The sequence below is a fragment of the Gobio gobio genome (assembly GCF_949357685.1).
Source record: "Gobio gobio genome assembly, chromosome: 18".
NCBI classification, from domain to species: Eukaryota; Metazoa; Chordata; class Actinopteri; order Cypriniformes; family Gobionidae; genus Gobio; species Gobio gobio.
The window spans coordinates 31,339,356-31,363,535 of NC_137111.1; the positions used below are offsets into that span (position 1 = coordinate 31,339,356).

General features: G+C 35.9%; 4 protein-coding genes across 4 annotated transcripts; 1 reads left to right on the forward strand and 3 right to left on the reverse strand.

The window, feature by feature from the left end:
• Positions 1–278: 278 nt before the first annotated feature.
• On the reverse strand, positions 279–6,439 carry spef1 (sperm flagellar 1; the record flags this gene model as incomplete). Its single annotated transcript, XM_079842585.1, has 7 exons — positions 279–386; positions 2,125–2,221; positions 2,339–2,411; positions 5,373–5,415; positions 5,517–5,667; positions 5,988–6,099; positions 6,322–6,439. 7 exons carry the CDS (start codon positions 6,437–6,439, stop codon positions 279–281), a joined length of 702 nt encoding a protein of 233 aa, XP_079698711.1.
• Positions 6,440–6,619: 180 nt separating this feature from the next.
• Positions 6,620–14,484, reverse strand: adam8a (ADAM metallopeptidase domain 8a). Its single transcript, XM_079842973.1, has 25 exons — positions 14,124–14,484; positions 13,898–14,010; positions 13,725–13,798; positions 13,549–13,627; positions 13,386–13,462; positions 12,996–13,179; positions 12,779–12,844; positions 12,632–12,691; positions 12,375–12,544; positions 11,939–12,020; positions 11,680–11,813; positions 11,402–11,579; positions 10,718–10,807; positions 10,437–10,632; positions 10,234–10,300; positions 9,969–10,137; positions 9,791–9,868; positions 9,428–9,515; positions 9,206–9,320; positions 8,906–9,089; positions 8,738–8,773; positions 8,594–8,647; positions 7,706–7,774; positions 7,535–7,609; positions 6,620–7,394 (listed from the first exon to the last, which is right to left on the reverse strand). The coding sequence occupies exons 1-25, from the start codon at positions 14,173–14,175 to the stop codon at positions 7,350–7,352; spliced, it is 2,535 nt and encodes an 844-aa protein (XP_079699099.1). The 5' UTR covers positions 14,176–14,484; the 3' UTR covers positions 6,620–7,349.
• A 2,044-nt stretch (positions 14,485–16,528) lies between these two features.
• On the forward strand, positions 16,529–21,343 carry znf511 (zinc finger protein 511). Its single transcript, XM_079841925.1, has 6 exons — positions 16,529–16,778; positions 17,036–17,109; positions 18,037–18,238; positions 18,826–18,950; positions 19,137–19,319; positions 19,427–21,343. The coding sequence occupies exons 1-6, from the start codon at positions 16,581–16,583 to the stop codon at positions 19,491–19,493; spliced, it is 849 nt and encodes a 282-aa protein (XP_079698051.1). The 5' UTR covers positions 16,529–16,580; the 3' UTR covers positions 19,494–21,343.
• Positions 19,491–22,869, reverse strand: msx3 (muscle segment homeobox 3). Its single transcript, XM_079841926.1, has 2 exons — positions 22,287–22,869; positions 19,491–21,871 (listed from the first exon to the last, which is right to left on the reverse strand). Exons 1-2 carry the CDS (start codon positions 22,684–22,686, stop codon positions 21,456–21,458), a joined length of 816 nt encoding a protein of 271 aa, XP_079698052.1. The 5' UTR covers positions 22,687–22,869; the 3' UTR covers positions 19,491–21,455.
• Between the last annotated feature and the right edge of the window lie 1,311 nt (positions 22,870–24,180).

The following is a 24,180-nucleotide window of genomic DNA, read 5'->3' on the forward strand; positions in this document are numbered from 1 at the left end:
ATGGCGTCCAGCTCCACCTCTCTGGGCGTCTAATGGGGTGGAGGGATAGAGTTGTGGATAGGGTTCGGGTGTGGTTGGATATTCTAGCTCCACCCATTAGGCCCAAATTACATTAGCACCTCCTGGCTGGATGTCTAGCAAGGGTTCTAGACGTAAGCTCCACCAATTTGCTCTGCAGTGAGCAGCTTCTCTCTTTTTGAGTATGTATCTTGAGTGCATATAGTACGCCCTTCCAGAAATAAAATTCCTTATGGTGGCAATGTAATGAAATAACGAGATCATGAGTTGCGTGCCTTATATAGCTCTAAGTGTTTTGTCAAGTCCTCAATGCGTAGGTCCTTAAGATGCACAAGATGCTCCAATCGGTTTACTTTAATCTGTAAAATCTGAAGGAAAGTGGAACATTTAGATGATATTCAACAGTGGTTGTAGAGTTATGATATAATATCTGCAAACCAAAGGCTTTGCCATGGCACAAAAGAACAAACAAACAGAAGGGTAATGTCACAATCGTTCTGTAGCAGTGCCATTTCCATCCATATAAACTTTGATGACCATTCAGTGCCAGAAGTTGTTTAAACTTCCATAAGGTGGACAGTTACTGAATTTATTTTTCTTTCAATTGAAATGCAAACAGTTGAAATCATCAAACTTCAAGCAGTTGAATGTGTTGCTGAAACACTTACTCTTACTAATTGTCAGATGACAAATATCACAGCTGCTGAACTCACAGTGACTCATTTAAAAATCTTACAAATAGTGACAGGAAACATGTCAGTGTGCATGTGACCTGCAGCCCTTGACCACATGCAGGGAGAACAGCACAGGAAGGACAAATTTCCTTTTGCGACACAAGCATCTTTCACCAGCTGGCATTGTATGTTAAAGGTGCTGAAACTAACTTGTTAGTTAGGTTTTGGGATTCATGAGGGAAGTCATAAAATTTAACATTTTTGAATAATATCTGAAGGTCTAAAATAAAAAAAGGTTTCAAAAGAATTTATACTAATTCTTATGCACATTAAATTTGTGTTAAAACAGAAGTATAAATAGATTTTTTAATGTTCTACATTGTGACGTGGAGTGTAACAGATTATCAGAAAATAAAAAATTGTAGGCCGGTGACATAGTTCTATTCATTGGCTGTTGATTGAATTGTTAGATGGCATGGCTAGATGAATGCGAGCTTGCAGGGGATTTAAGCAAACTAAACGAAGGATATAGACTTATATAAAATAAAGCTTGCAATTTCACCGGAAGATCAAGATGTGATATTTTTTATTTTGATTATTACAAGGTCAATTTTTTTTTATATAAACATGGATGAATCATTTACAATAAGATCAATAACACGCATTTCAAAAATAGATTTTCATTTTCATTTCTTTAAGGGCCCTATTTGAATGATCTGAGTGCATGGTCTGAAGCGCATTCAAGTGCATCTAGACACTCTAGTCTGAATCCACTTTTCGTAGCTTAACGACGGAAAAAATGGTCGGGCAAGGCGCATGGTCTAAAAGGGTTGTCCCTATTCTCTTAATGCGTCCCTGTGTGTGTAATAAGCAGAGTGTACGTGCGTTGTGCACCAGCCTATAGGCGCATATTACTAACGCACTCTTTAAATAACACGAAAAATACTGTGCTATTGACTTTAGACCAGGTTTTTGTTGGTCAATGGCGTAGTTGTTTTCAGTTGCCGCAAAATAGCAACACGCCAACAATGCGCCTGAACATACCTTGTTTTCAGACCAGCACGCCAATGGCCGAACAGATGGGTGTGAGTGCATTTGCTATTTAAACAACATGGCGCTGGATGTGAAAATGATAAGTGCTTGGTGCTGAAACTAGCAAAAAACACTTGCGTCGCTCCTTCCGTTGCATTGTTCCGGGTGTATGATAGGGCCCTAAAGATGCAGATTGTGGTTTCTGCACCATTAGTGCTGACTGTTTCTATACAGGTTTCCCAAACCTTCCCCCCATTTTTGGTCAGCGGACAAACAGGCAGCTAAACCTCATACTCATGCCTTTGGTTGAGAAAACATGTGCCAGAGATCAGCAGTGTTTACACTTATCTGCGAAATCTCTGCATATAAACTCAGATTTTTTTTAACATCAAAACCTTACCTCAACAGTCTCCTGTAAAGCCAAAATTGCTTGCTCCTTTTCCTCCAAGAGTAAACGGACAGGTGGATCCACATTTGGTCCCAAGGCTGCAGCAGGACTACACAAGATTTACAACAAGTCCATTATAAATGTATATTTGTTTTCACAGGCCTACATGAAAGACATCAGAAAGTTATTTTTTTTAAAAATCACATCACAGTTCATCACTCAATACCTGACTTTGTATGTCTTCTTCACAGTGGCTGGATTGGTGGCTGGAGTGGTTTCAAAAACCATCAGATGATTCACTGTAGAAATGTGAGAAAACAGAGCAAAAAGATTAAAACATTTTTTTTTTTTATTTAAACATTTTAATTTTGAAACTAACAAAGGGCTTTAGCAGACAGGTAAACATGGCCTGATGTACAAATATAGATGACAGCCTAAAACTCAAGTGGCGGGTCATGGCATAGAGCAGCTTCAGGATCCCTCCAGGCTAAATTCAGGCACTGAGACCTTATCCTCATGAATATCAATTTCCTCTAGATGAGTGGTACTCCCCATACTTTAGGGTTTTAAAGCTCATGAGAATTGCTTAGCCAGGAAGGCTAAACTAATTAGACTCCATTTGAACCCATTAAACACAATAAGGTCAAAAAGACACATTGCCGGGGCACCAGACTGTAACTACGGAACCGGAGAGTTTTATTTGGCTTTAAGCTTAGAATCATCAACACCAGCTGTGCTTCACCTTTTAAACATCCCATAAAGATAAAATAACAAGCTAAAATTAAACAGTACCTACCAAAAAAAAAAAAAAAAGGTAAAAAGCACAGGACTCCCATTTCCTCAACTGAAAAGGTCTGTGCTTCGATAATATGATATACAGTATAAGAAACAATAGCCACTCTGGTCTCATACTGTTGGCTTGAGTTTGCTATGGATGGCTTTTAGGGCTTTTAGCCAAGTGTGTTGAGTCTGTTGGAAGTGATAAGGGCTATCTGGTGAATGGAGCTGATGGACGCAGAACCTTTTCTATCAAGAAAAGAGTCAGACCTGAAACCAGATGTTGTCATGACTAAAACGCCATGATGATGAGGTGTGGGAAATGGAGGGTTGATCTGGCCCTTCTCCATGTAATGTTAAGAGAGTGCAGACAATGCAATGCATTTGGCCTTTTTCTAAACACAGCTGACTGTTTTTATTCCATCCTAATACATTTGGAAAGAAACAGTTTCCCTAACTGTTTAACAAACTAAACTAGAAACTGGAACACCTGTATATACAGTATATGTAAAAATATATATTTTCTATCTGTGGATTCTTACAAATTAAAATATCTTAAAAAATAAAAACAACAACAACAAATAACAAACAATAAAACCTGTATGACTTTATTTCTGTGAAGCAGTAAATTGAATTTTAGTTTTTTTTTTCAAATATCTTCGTTTATGTTTCACATATGTTTCAACATGAGGGGGAGTGAAAAATGACAGAAATGTAATTTTAGGGCTAACTAAGCAGAAGTACTGAGAACACAAAACCTTAGACACTTGACCACCTCAATGACTCATGTTTCAAGAAAACTTATCTTCTTTGCATAAATAAACTCCTTAGGACTTGCAACACTTATCTTGCTAATCTTAATAGTTTGGTTGACAGTTACTGAGGCAAGGTCTGATTTTTCTGATTATTGTGACAATCAATTAAATTACATTCTTACTAGCATCAAAAAGAATCATCACAATTCATGCAGCGGAGACAGCAAACACAAATCTATAGTTCACATCTCCTCCTTTCACAGCAAACAGTTGGAAACATTGACCACTGACTTTCACTAACACATTTAGGTGGGTGGTGATTGAGGTCATGACACATCGCTTCAAATGTATCTATGGGAGTCATGTTCTATAAATGTATTGGTTTGGCTTCCTTCTTGAGGTTAAAGGGACAAATCACACACAAATAACAATTCTGTCATTTACTTACCCTTGTGCCGTTCCAAATACACAAGACTTTGGTTAATCTTCAAAACACAAATTAAGATATTTTTTTATGAAACCTGAGAGATTTCTGTCCCTCCATTGAAAGCCTGCAGGTAATCAAAACTTAGTCAATTGAATCCAAAAACGTCATAAGGCGTTGTAAAACTAATACCTATAAATCGAGTGGTTCAATCCAAGTCTTGTGAAGAGATACGGTCACTTTATTTGATGAGCAGATTTGTGTGCACTGAAACAAACCTCAGTGGTGCTCTATGTATGAGTGTCAATCATTGTTTAGATGTAAATAAAAGCCTAATATAAATCTGTTCATCATATAAAGTGATCATATCTTTTCACAATACTTTTTGAAGATTAACCAAAGTCTTATGGGTTTGGAGTAAACGTTGAGAGAATTTTCATTTTTGGGTGAACTATCCCAGTTATAGAGTTATAGGCGACTAAAAAACATACTGATTTGTGAAGTGCCTAATGAACTTAATGAACCTAGACCCAAAACCAGTCCCTATGGACGAGCGATATCAAACTTTTTTCAAAGCTATATTTTTTTGCTGCACGCTCATTTCTCATAATCATGTGACACGGGCCCGCTAAATAATTATGTCTGGGGTGTTTGGTGCAAACATTAGAAAAAGTACTGAAAATATTTGGAAAGTGATGCAGAAACCATATTAGTATTGATATTTAATACGAATTTATGTTAAAGGAATCAATACCAAATAAGTGATAATTCTGTGTGGAGTTTGCATGTTCTCCCTGTGTCAGCGTGGATTCCTCCGGGTACTCCAGTTTCCCCCACACAGTCCAAAGACATACAGGTTAGGTGATTGGACATGCCAAATTAGATAGATAGATAGATAGATAGATAGATAGATAGATAGATAGATAGATAGATAGATAGATAGATAGATAGATAGATAGATAGATAGATAGATAGATAGATAGATAGATAGATAGATAGATAGATAGATAGATAGATAGATCGATCGATCGATAGATCGATAGATCGATAGATAAATAGATAGATGATGATGATGATAGATAGATAGATAGATGATAGATAGATAGATAGATAGATAGATAGATAGATAGATAGATAGATAGATAGATAGATAGATAGATAGATAGATAGATAGATAGATAGATAGATAGATAGATAGATAGATAGATAGATAGATAGATAGATGACCTTCATTGCCCTACTGTAGCTTATAAAACTTGGAAAGCTAAAGTCTCATTTCTGTCAACATGTTTTACAGTATCTACCTGATCCCAGCTGTCCATTTGTTGTGCTATAATATTCCAAGTCCTATAAAAAAGGACAAGGCAAAGTTAAATTACTGCTCAACCATTATAAAGAGTAATGAATAACGCAAATATAATGGACAATGCAAATTCACACAGACTCACCTGTGTGCCATCTATTTGTTTTTCTGCTCTCTTTTCCTCTATCTTCTCTCTCAGAGAGCAAAGGACTGGTTCGATGTAGCCTGCTGTACTGACCACAATTTTCTTCAACAAGTCCTCAGGTATATGAAAGTTCAGCTTGGAGAAAACTTTTCTGAAATGAGAACATGATGCAGTCGTGTGTTGTTCATTTCTATACAAACAAAAGGTAGAAAACTGCTCTTTCTACATAATTCCCGCCACTGCTCGACATATGATGCCAAAGTGGGCTGTCTAGGTAGGAAGCTCATTAGGTTTGGAGACCCAGCCAGTGTTAATAGTTCAGATGGAGACCTTAAGTCCCAGTGTTATTGCTGAGGTGTAATGTCACATTCCTGCAATCCTCCGGGGAATGTGCCAAGCGACACGCGGGGGTCAGATAAGCAGTGCGTGTTTGCATTACTGTCTGCGTGGAGAACAAATAAATATACTTGCCTGTTCAGAGTGCTCCAGTTACTCAGCTTCTGTTGCGTGGAATGTGCGGGCGTGTAGTTGTGCAGCTCCACCAGCTTAGGGAAGAAATGCTTCACTACTTCTGCAGCCATAACTGCTTATAGAAATCGTTAAAATACTCAGACAATATTGAAGTGAGAAAATGTTATATAGCTAATTAGATGATAGTAAATAGCATAATATGTAGCTTATAATAACGTTGCATTACTTATATCTAGCCATTGTACAAATGCGATGTCAACAAACATGAAGTTAACGTTAACGTTACTTAGCTAAGTTAACGTTAGTGGTTTTATTTGTTTCTTGGGTGATATACCTCCATCGCTAAAATCTCTTGCTATATTCCTTTTGGGTCTGGAGAGCGGTATTTTGTCTATCCACGCGTATAGGTCTTGCAAAGTTTCTTTGTCTAATTGTTTAGGCCCATCCATCATTTGAAAAAGCTTTTGCCTGATTAAAGCTCGAAACTGTTGTTATCTCAGAGGTAACTTACGTGCATTATTATGGTTGTTTGAATCGTTACTAGGCAACGAAAATACAGGGCGCAGTAGAGGTCATGTCGTTACACGTGAAAAAGAGATTCAAAATATGTGGAAATAAACTAAAAACTGATTAAAAGAGAAATGTAAAAAAAACTTTATTATAGTAAACACATTTAAAAACATTACATTCTCTCATTAAAGAGTAAAATCAGACCAGCTGAGATCATTGCAAGTCTGAATTTAAACATTAGGCAGGCAAAAAACCCAACAAAGTGCAAAAACCTCAAGGATCACAATTTTTTTTTAAGAAATGTATAAATAAAGCAAAATCTGAACATAAGCAAATCACTAAAGCCAGGACGGATTATGCTCGAGAAAGGCTCTGTGGCAACAGCCTCATTGCATGACTCCTCTTGTAATGTCAAATGTCCAAATAACAAGAAAGAATGTACATAAAGTTGCAGTAACAAGAATGAAGACACCATAAAACATTGCAGAAAATGTGTCTTTTTGAAGAACAAGCTGAATGAGAGACCCTTTGCTCTCCCACTTAGGAGGCAATGTGATGTAGACTTACAGGGAGACAAACTGAACTGGCTGTACATAACATTCTTTAAAAAATAAAAAATAAAATAAAATAAATAAACAGCCAAAATACAATAAAAGAAAATAATTTACAAACAAGTCGTACCAACATTGTAACAGGAGCCTAGAGTGCAAATGCTTTATTCTGTTTTACCATCTTCCTTAACTTCATCTTGTTATTCAGAGCTATACCACAAAGAAAGATGAGCTTTGTTCAGTTCGTAAACTGTTTCTTCTGAAACATCCAATGATTCAGAGTAACTCATACTGTTCCAGGTCATCGGGGCCTGGCAGGAGGTTTTAGTGCAACTTTCTGGATTACCTACAGTGAATATAAAAGAGCTTTTAAAACACTGACATTCATTCACACTCACAACTAAACTAATAAATTATAAACGAATAAATTAGCATTAGCAGTTTTTTTATTGTTTTATAAGTGAACAGCTAAATGTAAAAATGTACCTGAGGTGGAATGTATACTGGTTGCATCCCAGTAGGTTTCACTGGAGGCACTGGAGGTGGTTTTGACTTAGTCACCTATCAAACAAAGAAGGGATAATAGTGTTGGGTGGTACATTCATGTGGTTGGGACACTTTCTGTTAAATTATTCATGAAAAAAAATAGCCTCTTACGGGTTTAGACACCAGTGGAGGTAACGGCCTTGACGGAGGAAGTGGTTTAGATGGTGGCAGTGGTTTTTTCTGAAAATGTTTTAGACATGACATTAGAAAAGACACAATGCTCATTTTCATTTCTGTTTTTGTCACCTCTATAATGAGCTTGGAATCATTAAAAGAAACCAACTTTGAACTGACAATTATATTTAACTATATATACACTACCGTTCAAAAGTTTGGGGTCAACATATTTTTTAAATGTTTTTGAAATAAGTCTCTTCTAATCACCAAGGCTATGAAATATTATTACATTTTAAAATAACTGTTTTCAGTTTAATATGTTTGAAAATGTCATATATTCCTGTGATGGCAAAGCTGAATTTCCAGCATCTTTACTCCAGTCTTCAATGTCACACAATCCTTCAGAAATCATTCTGATATGCTGATTTGGTGTTCAAGAAACATTTCTTCTTATTATCGGTGTTAAAAACAGTTGTGCTGCTTAATATTTTTGTGGCATGCATTTATTTAAAGCTTATTTGATGAATTGAAAGTTCAAAAGAACATCTTTTTTAAAAAATAGAAATCTTTTATAAAAGATTATTTTAAAAAATCTGACCCCAAACTTTTGAACAGTACGAAGAATAAAGGCTATTATTGGCATCTACGAATCCATAAAGAACCTTTAAAATTCATGGAGTCTGTCCGTTGCACAAAAGGTTATAGTACAAATAATCTTTAGATTATTCAAATGCTCTTCACACTAAGAAAAAAATGGTTCATTGAAAGGTTCTTTGGAGAAACAAAAATGGTTCTATGGAATCACTGCAACAGATCCGTTTCTGCAAAAACCCTTTTGGGACCTTTGTGTTAAAGAGTGTATATCAAGATATTAAGTCTCACCTGAACAGGATGAATGTTTCTGGAAATGCCAGGAAGTGGGGAGGGCTTCACAATCTAAGTGAATATTGATATACATTTTAATTTTTATTTAAAGATTCAAGAATTCAAATGATTAGACAGTATTTTTTTGAGAATATTAACTACCTGTTCTTTCCTGGTTTGTGGTGTATCTTTTGGAGGCTGTGCATAGTGAGAAATAAGTGGTAGGAATTCATTATACAGTATATTCATCAATTCCTTTATCCTAAAATGCACTTTTAATGTGAAGCAGAAATTGAACAGCTTGTTTCAGGGCTAAATTAATAATTTTACCAATGGTGCTGGTCTCCAGGGTGTAGCCGGAGAATAGAGAGGTTTGCAGGCCTGAGTAGTGGATGACTCAAGGAAAGTTGGTTGACTGATGCGTGGTTGTGTGATTCTGGGGCTGTTCTTTGCACTTCCCGGTTGGAATGCCGGATTGCACTGGCCTGAGGAAGAGTGGATGTCCTTCAAAGACCTTTTAGAAAAAGAAAAAAAAAAAGTAGAATGTCCTTCTTTGATAGTATAATATATTTACTGAAATTAAAAAAGACATTGAAAGTTCATTATTGTCAGTTGGGTAAAAGATTCTACCTTTTCTTCCTAAATTCTGTTATTTTGTTCCTGTGACACACCAGTGCTCCAATTAAAATGATCAGTCCAAGGACGACTACAGATGCAGTCACACCAATTATGACATCTTTTCTCCCTGTAAATCAAAATCACATATTTAAAATTGCACATAATTAGTTTTGCATGGTCAATGATTGTATTATGTGAGGTAGTACGGTTATGGTTAGGATGTAATTGGTTTACTTTTTGCAGAGAGTTCTGAGAATTGAACATCACAATAGGGTTTTGCCCAGCCTGGATCGCAGTGACACTTCCTCTCATGGTTACACACCTTTAAAATATAAGTCAATAATGTGTTTATACGTTGAAAAAGGATCTGTCTCTAAGGCAAATGTGAAAGGGAATATACTTAATATATAATATTATATTATAATATTATAATTATTAATATAATATCATATACTTACTAAAAATATTCTTCTGACTTTTAGCACATTTGAGCGATATGGCTTATCACAGTATGACAGCACAGCATGATAAACATTGCAATCATTTTCTTCTAAAAAAGTTTTTAAAATAATATAAAACTGAAATGAAATCACACACCCCACGATTGTTGCATTTATCAGAGCAGTTCCCAGTGCCGTATATATTAATGTCTTCACATAGGCTGTTGTAACACACCTGTTGATAGATAAATAAATAAATAAATAAATAAATAAATAAATAAAGGTTTGTACACTGTATTTTGTATAAGGCAATATAATGTACATTATTTACTTACCTTATTAGTGCCACATTTGGTGCCTGTTGGAACCATCCCTAAGTCTTCTGTGGGCGAGGGATCCACCGCCATTTGGCAGGTTCTCAATTGAAAACTTATTATTGATTTTCTCATGGTTATGGGGAACTCTTTACCACCATAACAGTATATTTTCCCACATTTCATGTGCCTAAAGGATTTAGAATACCACAGTGTCATTAGAAAACCATGAACAAAATAACATTTTTAGTCTTTATCCATCAAATTAGAATTAAGTTACACTTACTCAAGGCTCTTGGAGGTTCCATCAAATGCATTATAGCGAAAGCAGGTGTCAACATCCACTTCAGCATCTAAGCATATACAAGATTGTATTAATTATTAATCAATTTCTATATGAAAACCCATTAAAAAAAAGATGTAAAACATTTATGTTTAAGTTTTTGTGCACGCATAAAAAAGCATCCATAATGCCAGCGAGATTATTACCTGATCCCCACAGCATCTTGCAGTGTTCCTTATGAGTTGGACATTGTCCATTGTAACAGTAGCCTTGATTATAATTGCAGGGGAGTCCATTCATCTTGTACTCATCTTCAGGACATAAGGCTGACTCTCCTGTACAGTACTCATCCAAATCACAGTCGTGAGCACTCTGTCTGCACAGGCTACCTAAATGTTTCAGCTAGAAGGGAGGGTGAGCGAGACAAATTAAGGCAATCTACTTTCACATGTATTTTCAATCGTTTTTCTTATGACTTTTCTTATACCTGGCAATTGTGGCAGCACCCCCCATGTGCACAACGGGCACCTTCGTTCAGTCGACAGGTGGAGGCATTGCAGCAGGGATTGTTGCATTCCTAAAAATCATTGTTTGGGTGAACAAAATGAACCTTTTTTTCAGAATACACTACTGTTTAAAAGTTTGGGGTAAATTAATACTTTTATTCAGCAAGAACAGGTTAAATTGGTCAAAAGTAACAGTAAAGGAAGGCACACTAAAGGCATAATGCTGTTCTTTTGAACTTTATATTCATCAAATAATCCTTAAAATATGTATTATGGTATCCACAAAAATATTAAGCAGCAACATTGATACAAATAATCAATGTTTCTTGGGCAAATCAGCATATTAGAATGATTTCTGAAGTAATTTCTGAGTAATGATGCTGAAAATTCAGCTTTCCCATCACAGAAATAAACTACATTTCAAAATATATTAAAATAGAAAAGTTATTTTAAACTGTAATAATATTTCACAATATTACTGTATTCAATAAAACATTTAAAAAGGTCAAAAACATAAAACAAATTCTCACCGACCTCAAACTTTTGAACAATAGTGTATATATTATAGGCTACTCAAATACACACTTCTATTTTAGTGACGTCATGCTGTAACTTAGAAACTGAAGTTGACTCATCTGGAAAATTTCAAAACCAACATGTCTAACCTCAACAGTTCCGCAGTCACATTCTTCGCCTTTTTCAACAAAAGCATTTCCACAAACTGGCCCTCCATATATTTCACCCTCATTGGGCACGTCTAGCAGACAGCTGCTGTCATAGTTCTGCAAAAATGCCTTTAAGGAAGACTGACTGCAAGTACTGAAGGAATCAGGGTAAATAGACCTGTTGGAAGAATATGACAGAAAATTAAGCTTCAGAGTTAAACTGCAGTTGCTTATATATTGTGAAATGTATAAATGTATGCATTTACAATTAGCCTCACCCAATGGTATCTTTCATAACGCAGCCCTTGTTAGAGGAGCATCCACAGTTTGAATCATCATGGAACATACCCAGATTGTGTCCCATTTCATGTGCAACGGTAGAAGCCACTGCAATGGCATTGACATTATGGTCCTTTGCAAAGAAGAATATCTTATGTCATTAATGTTACCACAACCAAAGCTTCATTTTAAACCTTAGAAATGTAGCATTTATTAATCTTTTGATTTACATATATAAACAAATTCTCATAACTATACCTCATTCACAGCACCAGAGGATGGAGAGCACATAGCATTCATTGTAGCCAAGCCAACCGTTGTTCCGTCAAAATCTACAGCACTGAATAAAGAAAAGAGATTTTAAGTCATTAAAGGATATTTTTGTAGTTTCAAAAATCCACAAATAAATCATATTGCATAGAAGAAATACAATTCCACATCCAAGCACTCACATAGATTTTTATCTTTTAAAAAAGCCTTCATTTTCAGGGCAGGGCTACATATTGAAAAACACCAACGCATGTTGGCCAAACAGGCCTTCATCAGAGCGCCATTTTTTTTTTCTATTACTAAATCAAAATAGATGTTTAAAGCTTGTGGTGAGACACATTTTTAAGAGAACAGTGTTCAGTGTGAGTACAAACGTGGCATTCTCAGCATAGAAACTGATTAAGATTAGCAGTCAGTGACTCACGTAATAAAGTGGGCATTGTCATGCTTCTTCTTTTTAAAGAGGCTATCCTGACGCCATTGTAAAAAACGTTGCAGAGTAAGATTTGGTGAATTGCTGACATCAATCAAGTCTCTTTTAGACCAAACTTCAAGTCCAACCAACATGACACGTATATTTAAAGGCCGGTAAAGCTGAAAATGAAAAAAAGTTTTATTTATTCAATAATTATTACTTTGAAAACCTATTATTTAATATAAGACCAAAGTTTTTTGATATACCTTGTCTACATGATTTGCAACCAACATCATTCTTGCTTCAATTTTCATATATTTCGTGTACTGTAGAAAATGTATAGATATAGTTGAACAATATAAACACAACACATTAGTAATCAAGATAATTTTTCCTTTAAACCACATTCATACCTCCTTATGATCAACGACCAAAACCATCTCAATGATCCGCTGTCCTCCTGTGGAGGCTTTGTTTTTCTGAAGGACAGTTGAAAAAAAGTCATTGTTATAGAACTTTTTTAATGGTAAACCCATTATAATTAGACGAAAGGTACAAATTAAACCTTCTGCATTATAATGAAATATGGAGCTAGCCCAATTCAACAAGAGATCATTAGAATATCATTACCATATTTTTGCCTTTATACAGCCCGCTAGACTTTGGGCCAAGGTTATAGACTGTGTCATTAATGTATCCAAAGGCTCCTTCCTTGGTCCTTAAATGCTCTTGTTTGTAAATAGCATGGTCCCCATCCAAAGACTCTTCCAGGGGCTCAATCAAGTAAACTTGATTATTCACCCTCAGAAAACCTCTACAAAAAAGAAAAGAAGATACAATATTTCAAAGAGGGCGAAATGTATTAGACATGTGCAGATATTGTACACATCCAAAGCAACTTATTACAGGCAAAATCAAAAAAAAAGTCAGCCTATATTTCATATTTATTTCAATTTATTTAACATTCAATCACCTCTATAAAACAATTTTAAGTTGCTTAAAATAAATGTTTTATCTTACTCCATTCCAGAGCAAAGTCCAACACTGACTGAAGAGTCTTCAACATCATGGATGTGCCCCTGATAGTAGCAGTGATCCTGAAGTGAAAAGCAGATTCTGAATACAATAGACTACAGATATACTGTATCAGACAGACATAAGCCATTTTACTATTTGAACTTACAATGTTGTCTGAAGGCTTTGTCTCAACAATTCCATCTTCGGTATAATGTGACATGGTGTAATGTTTTCCTAAAAGCTCCCTGTGAAAAAAATACATTTATTAGGCTGAGTGTGAATTCAAGACCTCTTTTTTTTTAGAGCATAAGCTGTCAAAGGCTAATATTGTCACATTCTCACCTATTTCTGTGCAAAGAAATTGTTAAGTTCCTGCCATCTACAGCCAAATCATATTCAAGTTGTTCAGGATATCTCTGAAGGGGTGAAAGCGAGCATGCATGAACAAAAGTCGAAACATTCCCAAGAGAAGTCAAGACATCAGATTTACAGAACTAGTTTGAAAATGAGCGAACCTTGAGTGAAGAGGCGCTCCTTCTCACTCGCTCTTTCAGTGCCTGAGGTCGGAGTTGGACCACATCATAGCGCATCACATGAGGTAAAGCAGGGTTCGCTGCCTCAAGATTCTCTAAAGCAACAGTGAATCAAATCATCAGTATGTGAATCAGTAAATTAAAAACACATCACGCAATGTGGCATGATTCGCGCTGTAAAATAATTCTCATAATGCTGTGCACTCACCCCATGTATAAACAAAAGAAAGCAGCGATATAAATAATCCAGTGTATCGCATGGTTCCCTGTCCTGTGGACTCGCTCGGGGACTCGTGGGCAGCTGTGGGAACTCAGCTACTTGAAAGTCAAAGCTCCGCCTCGGTAATCCGGTAAATTTTCATTAACATATTACGACCTCCTTATCCGGTAACAGCAAACTGGCCAATAATATTGAGTCACGGGCCTGTATATGTGTCAGTATTTTCGTCAAACATCAGCAGAAAAAACTATTGTTATATATTTTTTCTTCTTCTGCTACCACCCAGAATGATAGTTTGGTACATTGTGTTGTTCATTCTTGGTATGCAGTAGTCTATCTTTTCAACTCCATAAATGGAATGAATATGCTTGTGTAAGTATTAGTAAAACTTTCTGAAAGATGACCTGGTCAAACTCACTAGATTATAACTTGATTGGTAGCCTAATACACGGTCAAAACAATTAACATGATCCTAAACAGAATGTCTAGTCACCTTTAAAAATATAGGCCTAGCGCTTTATCAATATAGATTGTTTGTGACAACAGGAAAATGATTCAATGATGCAAGCAGAGTTAAAGGAACCGTTCACCATAAAATTTACATTTTGTCATCATTTAGCTACTCTCCCTCAACTTGTTCCAAACCTGGGCCGCTGCTGGCCAAATGGGTACCCTAAGCAGAATTGTATTGTGGTGCCCCCCTCCTTCCTCCAAATATTATGCAAGGGGAAAAAAAATACCTACCTACTTTAGGGGTCAAAATAGAACTTTAATAAAATAAATTGTAATTACAATTATTTACAATTGTAGCTCTGTTTTCTACAGCAAGAATATACAAACTAAAATCATACATATTAAATAAAAACATTTTAAAAGAATAAATATTATTAGGGCTGAAACTAACAATTATTTTGATGATCGATTCGTTTTTCTTTTATTTCCAATTAATCAGATTAAAGCCCATTTATTTTATTTTATTTACAAAACACACTATTCTACATCCTGCCCAATGCTGTCCTTCAAACAAATGAGTCAGCTGAGTGCTATGAAAGCATACTATACCTACCCCTACAAAAATGGTTTTGCAATGAATAAAACAATAATAATAATAATAATAAATAAATAAATAAAACAGTGTTATTGTAGATTTCATGGTAACCACAAATTAATAACTTAATTTAATAAACTAGAAGCATTTAAGTATTCTATATATTACTTTGCTTTTTTATTTTTTATTTCTTACAACTTTTATATTAGCTAATATATTGAATATAGATATAATATAATTTAGATATTGAAGGTATGACACAAATTACTGTTTTCCAGAGACACAAAATTAGATCAATTAACCTCAGAACTGTTTCCACTTATTAAATATTACAAATGCTGATATTCAGATTAAATTACTAAATTAAGAGCATAGCCATTCATTAAAGGTGTTGAGATGAGATTTTGTCATCTCCTGAAGGATGATGTCATTAAGGATGGTTATGTTCGTTATTACAAAAAGGATATTGCAAAAGACAATAGTTGGGACAGAATGTGAAATTATGAGTCAAGGACCCGGGTAAAAAACATAAAATGAGTTTAAAAAAAATGGATGGATGGATGGATGGATGGATGGATGGATGGATGGATGGATGGATGGATGGATGGATGGATGGATGGATGGATGGATGGATGGATGGATGGATGGATGGATGGATGGATGGATGGATGGATGGATGGATGGATGGATAGATAGATAGATAGATAGATAGATAGATAGATAGATAGATAGATAGATAGATAGATAGATAGATAGATAGATAGATAGATAGATAGATAGATAGATAGATAGATAGATAGATAGATAGATAGATAGATAGATAGATAGATAGATAGATAGATAGATAGATAGATGTAATTTCAAATAGTTAATTTGTTGTCAGTATTTTATCCAATATATGATGGATGCGATCTATTGGTCAAGCAGTTGAGTAGTTTGGAAACTGATAGATGAACAGCAGAACGGGAACGACTCTACTGTCATCTTGTGGTTATTTTCTGCAGGTGCAGGTTTTGCTCTTCGCTTCTTTTTCTGCTTAGGTTTACAGGTATCATTTATACGTGTTATATACTGACTATCAGACTTATATGGAGGATTTTGGATCTTCTTTGTATTAATGCCTTTCGAAATATAATGACGTCAAAACTATTCAATCTTCTAATTTATTGTATGCTCGGTCCTTGACTTTTTGAATGGTTTAAACGAGCTGAAGTCATTTTTTTGGACCGTGACAACTATAAAACGCGTTTTTTTTTCATGAGACTACACTTTGTTTGCATCAAAATAAAACGGTTTCTCACGAAGTACTCTGCGTGACGTCAAGTGGCTTTTATTTTGAAAGGGCGATGACGCGGAGTCGCATGGCGGTGTAGGCTTACGGCAAGGAGTATGTTGACATGATGCTGCAACCCGAATTAATTGAACTGTTGGGCTCTGTAACACCAACATTTCTTGCAGATAAGATACCGGTTATTGAAAACAGAAAATACGCGTGTCTTGGTTTACAACAAGAAGAAAGTGGTGAAAATGCTATTTCACCTTTTGAATTCAGACCTCAACGAGTTCGCATTGCTGTAGAAGATGATTTTTTTGAGGTTAGTTGTTCGATTGATAACAAGTTCCATCCCTCTGGCAATATATCAACAATTGCATGTTCTCTCTCTCTCTCTCTCTCTCTCTCTCTCTCTCTCTCTCTCTCTCTCTCTCTCTCTCTCTCTCTCTCTCTCTCTCTCTCTCTCTCTCTCTCTCTCTCTCAATATGTTACTTAATGTAAGAGTGACAAAGTTAGCCTACTCTTATGATATTATATTTACCAGTAAGTTATCCCGATTTCTTAATGTTTCTTCAACAGGATGGCGACATACACAGGCACATGTACCTACAGGATGTTGTGACAGCTGATTTTTATGACGAACAACCTCCAACGTGAGTCAAATAATTGCTTAACAAATTACTAATAATCATAATAATAATTGGTAGATCTTAGTGAGATCATAATTGTTATTCCTCATAATTGTTAAAGCTATTAAATGTTAAGATGGTAATTAATAAAATAATTATCATGCCTATAAATAATCTCAGTTGTTCAGCTCATAATAAAATGTTCTAGTATATTTAATATGGCCAGATGGATGTGATTGTCTCTCTGTAGCTGTCATTATGTGACTTGCGAGATTACTATTAATATTATTAGTGTCGTTATTAGTATTATCATTAAGGGCCAGTTGTTCAAAAGTAATCTGATCGGATTTCAGATATCAGATTGGATCAAGCCTTTTGGTAGCCTACAGTTAAGTAAAAAAGATAATAAAATAATCACTGAACAGCTGTAAATATCAAACAAAAAATTTAATATTTAATTTAAAGTGGGGGTTTTTATCACTGTATGCAAACTACATTGGCACAATCATAAGAGATGACCCAGTCAAAAGTTCTTTGCGAGGGAATGCAACATTTCTCAGGTGAAAGCTACGCAAAACTTTTCTGAGAGAACACAAAAGCATTTTTTCCCCATATTTTTTCCATCACCATGTCCTTTAGGCACTCCGTAGAGCACTAATAATCTGAAAATGTGTGTATCTGGAATGGATCAGGGTGATCCAATCCGATTTTGCTTTGAAAAACCAGCACAACAGTAAAATGGATTACCTGGATGGCAAAACATGGGATTTCCAAATCCAGATCATTCTGATTCAGATTAAACTTTTTGAAAAACTGGCCCTAAGTGATGTCACTGCATCTCATGGGGTGCTTACAACTGAAGATGTCGTTTGGATGAGTGGGGAGACATTTTAAGCAACAGCCTCTTGCCTTGATACTAATGTATCACTAATATCTCAAACCTCTTCCCAGTATCTCTGAGTTCAGATGTCACATAGCTGGATGCAAACAGTCATTTGACACATTAGAAGGGTACGAACACCACTACAATTCATTGCACCGAAATGTATGCTCCAACTGCAAGCGCTCATTTCCATCCAACCGACTGCTGGAGATACACATCTTGGAGTGGCATGACTCGCTCTTCCAGGTCATGGCGGAGAAACAATGCATGGTAATATCATTTAGTACCACCAGATGTTGTTGTATGAAGTGCTATGGTCCTGTCTTTCAAAACATGTTTTTAGTGGCATGTTTCCATGCTAGAGATATAGTTTTATTTACCACTTTGATGAAGTTGATGAGAATTGCAGTGTCATTGCAGGCAATCTTGCATGAATTATTTTGGTATAGGCCTACCTACCAGATAAGAAACGCTGCTGTAAAAAAACATTGGAAACATTAAGAAATCATTTTTTTGTTGTGCATACACTAACTACAAATACATTTGACGATTTTATATTACTCTCTTACTGGAAATACTACATAAAATATTATTTAAAGGATTGATATTCATGATCGGTAAGCATCAATTAAAATATATAATGCTGCCACCTACTGGTTTCAACAGCAAGTTACATTAGATTCAGTACGTGTTTCAGTGGCGTGAAACATTGAAACCGATTTTAAAGGGACAAGAAATACCATTTGTAAAATAAAATATTGTACACTTTTCCTCCTCCTTATACACACTCAGTTTGAACCAACAAATGCCATTCAGCTGTGTTACATTTTATGAAAATATGTTCTGTTGCTTTTCAGTATGAGTGCTTGGTTGATGGATGTGGACTGAAATTCAAAACAAGCAAAGAAAGAAAAGATCATCTTATCAGAACACATAGCTATCCAGCAGACTTCAGATTTGACAAATCAAAGAAGAGTGGAAGGTTTGAAATTAATACTTAATGTAAATTGTGGACAATTTTAAAATAGAGATATTTTACTTTTGCACTATCCAGTCACTTCAGTATTTCAACCAAAAAGATAATTCATACCACTACATTTTTTTTATATGTATGTACTTTTTTTTTTTAGAATGTATTTTTTAATTATCATAATATGCAAATCAACAGAATACGAGAAAAAAAGACTCAGCAACAAAAGGATGCACATATGGAGGTTTCTGAAACAGCATCTGTACAACAAGAGAACTTTGAGTCCATGGACTTCTCTCTGACCCCAGATCCAAAAAGCCTAAAGACTGCAGAAACCGGACCAATGCATGCAGCTAATATAAAGCCACAATATTCATACAAGTGGGTGGATTCATGGTCATGGTTTCATATAAATACTTGATTAAGCTTCATTACCCTGTAGACTCACTGATCAGAACTATCTGTGTTGATTATTATCTTTTCTCCAGAGTTCCATCATCCATTTGCTTCGGTCAAGGCTCAGTCAGAGGCTTCAGAGGAAGAAGGAAGAAGTAGGCCAAAGCTTTTATTCAATGCAAACAATTGCATTAATTTGTCGAGAGCTGTATTTTTGTAATAAAGCTTGTAAAAGCAATCTTTAAAAAGGTGTCTTCTCTCTTTGATATTATTAATCAGATCTAAAACTTGGGTGGTCACATGTCAAGCAGAATATCTTAAAATATTTTCACATATATTGATTTCTTCAAATAGCCTACATATTTTATGTATTCCAACAAGTGTTTCGAGATCTAAAGATGCTTTAAACGAATGGCGTATTGATTTGCTCTCTCGCTTAATGCTTCAGACTCAAATACGTGGAACTGTGCAACTCGCATAAGACCTATTATAGACTTGAGATGCATTTGAAGGTTAAAAAGATGAATAAAACGGTGATCTGAAGGACTTGCGTCTGGAATGTAAGGATCCTTCGTTTTTTTCCAGTTTTTTGTTGCGAGGGATCTACGTTAAATGTGTGATCCTTTTACTTAAATAAAGTTTTATTCCGCTTTTTTTCTTTTGTTATATTTTCTTTTATATTTAAGAGCATATTCGTGGCTCTTGGAAATGGTCGTGCTGCCATTTTAGCGCTGTTTTTAAATTAAATGTCTGTAATCGTCCATCATTAAACAAATGAATATATGGAACGATGCGCAGTTTTATAGCTGTAACAAATTTCAGTGAATTATAGGCTAGCGCTTTTTATTTAGGTTTGTGAAACGTAAGAGATGAAAAGAGAGAAAAAAAAGTATTGGGTAAATTTTGTATTTTAAATAACGACATTGTACACATCAGTCTCTGTGAAGATTTATTTTTTAATGCAAAAGATTATTTTTCTAATTTGTATATACATATAAAATATACAATAATTTACAGAAGATAAATGTAAACACTGTATAAATATCAGCAATTCTATTTGTACTTTTTTTCAAAAGGGCAATGCAAAATCTGTAATATATACGTGTATTTACAATAATAAAATCTAGACATTAATCTTACAACCTAGCAAACTAGCATACATGTAGTCTACTGAAGGGATTATGGCTAAACAGGCGAAAAATCAATAAAAGGCCAAAATCCTCTGTGTCCAACGGCATGTAAAAACGTTTGGTAGGCAAAGTTCAGTAAAAATATGGTCAAATGGAAGATGCTGTTTGTCTCTGCATCTAGTTTCTCTTCAATAAAGACCAACAGAATAACAAGCATGTGAACGTAAAACCGGGTAGCCTGTCAAATGAATGGTGAAAAAAGAAGTATAGCGGACCTATTGGCAGTAGGCCTACATTTCGCAAATTGTAGCTATCTGGGTACAATCTTTGTAATATGCTACAAAATATTTGGTTTGAAAATATATGTATTAATTTTTAAAGGGCTCACATTGACTATCCATTTAGGCCGAATTTGGCAGCAGGCTAATGGAAAGTAGCAATTTAATAAAACATAGTTGCGCTTTTTTTACTATAAGTTTCTGCTGTCAATCGCAACAAGCTCTTTAAGTTAGAAAAAAACCTTGGTAATAATTATAAGGGCATTTCTTTCATCTAAGAGCTTTGTTGGAACTGGCGCATGCATGCACACTTCCGAGCACACTAGGTGTTTTCTCGCGCATCACGCATCAACAAGTGATGCTGATCAACAAGTGGTACTTGCCAACTCGGCTGTGCCCTCAGTAGAAATAATCTCTTGGAAATTGTGTTCTCTGAGACCAATACAATCAGCCACATTATGTTATGTCTGCTTATACAAGATAAAGTCTGTATTCAGGGGAAGATTCATTGCACTTTTAAAGCCAATTTGGGGACTCTTACATAAGCTGTGTAGATCACAAGAATAATTTCTTTTAAATTGGTATATTTGCTGTAGTTCTTAAAAAAAAAAACAAAAAAAAAAAAAACAATTGCTATTTCACTCGTCTTTGACTGGCAGAACCGCAACAGCTAGCCTATATAGACGGTGAATTGAAGGACGTTCTTCAGTCGGTTAAGACAAATAGTACATTCCGTAGGTCACTGGCCCACCGAAAAGTCCCGGGACTGGTAACGCAGGTCTAGGAAAGGAACTGGACGGTCCATAGAGGGGTGGAGAACCAACGTGTGTTCCGAGTGGGAACGGAAAGGCGAACGCAGGTAATAATGGCTTGGTTGCAAGTTTCAGTTTTTCTAGTTCGGCCTCTTGAAGTCTTTTTGCCTTCGCCCGTCTGTTTTGAAACCAGATTTTAACTTGTGTCTCTGTGAGGTTGAGTGAATTGGAAAATTCCGCTCTCTCTGCAATAGAAAGATACTGTTTTTGACGAAATTTTCTCTCCAAAGCGAGCAGCTGCGAGGTGGTGAACGGAGTCCGCGGTTTTCGGTTGTTCTTATGCTTTCTGAGAGTACACGGAGGTGGACTTGAGTGCCCTGCGAACAAACAACAACACATTAAACATTAGAATAATTATACTGTGTATACTTGATAAATATTAATCCATGATTTTTCCACCTACGCTGCACGTTTATTTTCAGCATTATCAGAATGCGAAATTGGGTTATAGCCTCTAGCCTACATGAATTGTTTGCATACAGATAGGCTAGTATACAAATATTGCCCGTTTTAATTCAAACACATCCACAAATTTGTCTTAAAAAGGAATATCAACTTTCAGGTTTTTCTTTGCAGAAGTAGCCTACTGGTCAATTACTTCTGGATTATATTGTACTTCTCACATTCGTTTTATTTGCGTACAAAAATCTAAATGAGCTTGCTTATATTAATAGCCTATCTATTAAAACTTTCATGTTTATAAATGTCATGCCTCATCACTGAGCCACTCACTTGGCGGAGAAGTGTACGAGGGTGTCTGAAACCAGCCGGACTGTCCCTTGTCATTTAGTTCTTCCATATCTCCTCTCTTGCAGTCGGAGGCACTCTCCACTGGAATCTTTCTGTCTGCGTAAAGAGCCATGGGCGAGAGCCTCAGCCGCTCATCTGCACCGGATGTCGGAGATATAATACCAGATTCAGATGACGTGTATAAAGTCCGTGTGCTTGTTCTGTCTGATATTAAAGATTCCACACTGAACGGAAGACTCAGCGCCTTGCCTTTACATCCTTTGACACTCGCTTTATCGTTGGGTTGAGCCTCCTCTTTGTCCGCGCTTTTGCGTTCCTGTAGTTTTCCTTCTTGGGAGAGTGGCCCTTGAAAAGAATTCATCATGGATGATAGAGGGGCCATACAATAAGAATATGTGAGTCGTCCAGAATTCTACTCGTCCACCAGTGCCTTTCCCTTCTGCCGTCGCGCTTTTGCGACGCCCGCCTCGCTCTCCTAGCAGAGCGCACTCGCAGCTATAAACTTCCAAAAGTTCTCTTTTTTCCCTGCCGCCCTCCAATCGGCGTGACATTTCACCCACATGACTTTCCGCGTGCTTGTCCTGATTGGTCAAAGAAGTTTCTTTGAGACGTCACAATGATTTTGAAAGAAATGTTGCATGGTTAATCATACTTGTCTTGCCGAGGTGGTTTATTGATTGCTCTGGGGGCTCCAGTCTTGGAGGCAAGGAGCCATTTGAGAAGTTTTGTTGCAATTAACCAGAGGGGATGTCTGTATAGCGGGCCTCCGTACTCATTAACTGAGCTCTTATTGAAAACATACAGCGAAACAAACCACTTCCTTGGCCTCTTCGTCCACAATTTCTGGGAGATTTTCTTTATAAAAACCCTGGATAGTGGAGATAGTGGAAAAATATTTCTAGCGCACACATGATAGAATTTTGAGAGTTTTATTCAATGAACGAAGATAAGGCGGGTGTTTTTATATATATATATATATATATATATATATATATATATATATATATATATATATATATATATATATATATATATATATATATATATATATTTTTTTTTTTTTTTTTTTAAATTTTAAATTGCACCAGGTCTGTTTTACTTCAAACATAGAACTATGTTTAGGAGAGAAAAAAAAACACTCAACTTTTTTCCTTAAAGACAAAATGGCAGGACAAAATGATGTGACTGAACTGACGATGATTTTGTCACGCTGCATTACAGCAATTTAAAGCTTGTCTTGGCCCTTTAAGACTGCAGAAAGCCTCCATTGAGGCGCAACTGGCAACCCCTCACCGTAAGTCAAAGCATTTCATAACGCAGACAAGCCCTGTTTTGGAAGGCGCCAGTCTCGGCAAGATCAAAAAGGAAGCTACCTCAGGGAGAATATGCAACAGTTAACTCCACTTAACCAATTGTCCTCGAAGAGTTTAATGTCAAGGCAATAGCCAGAGGGCAATCAGTTCCCACAGACAGCGCGCGCCACTCAGTTAACTGTTGCCTCACTTTGTCTCCTTTTAAAAGGTTTAGACTTGATTTAGACTTCATTTTTTTTATTATCGGAGCATGTTTACTTAGCAGATTTCTGCGAAAGAACGAAATTGAAAATAAGGCAGTAAGCCATTAGCCCTGTAAAGTGCTTGCCCTTTAAAACGGATTCATCCTGTGTGCCAACAAGTTAAATTAACTATCTTAAATTAAATTAATAAGCGACTCCTGTAATTAGCCTATAGGCAAATATTAAATTTGAAAGCAGTTTAGTTTTAAAATCCCTATAAAAATACGTTAATTTTGTACGTTTATTATAGGCCTACTGCAATGTTTGGTTTTATTAGTAGGCTAGGCCTATCCAAGTAGCCTATCCTGCGAGCATTGTGGA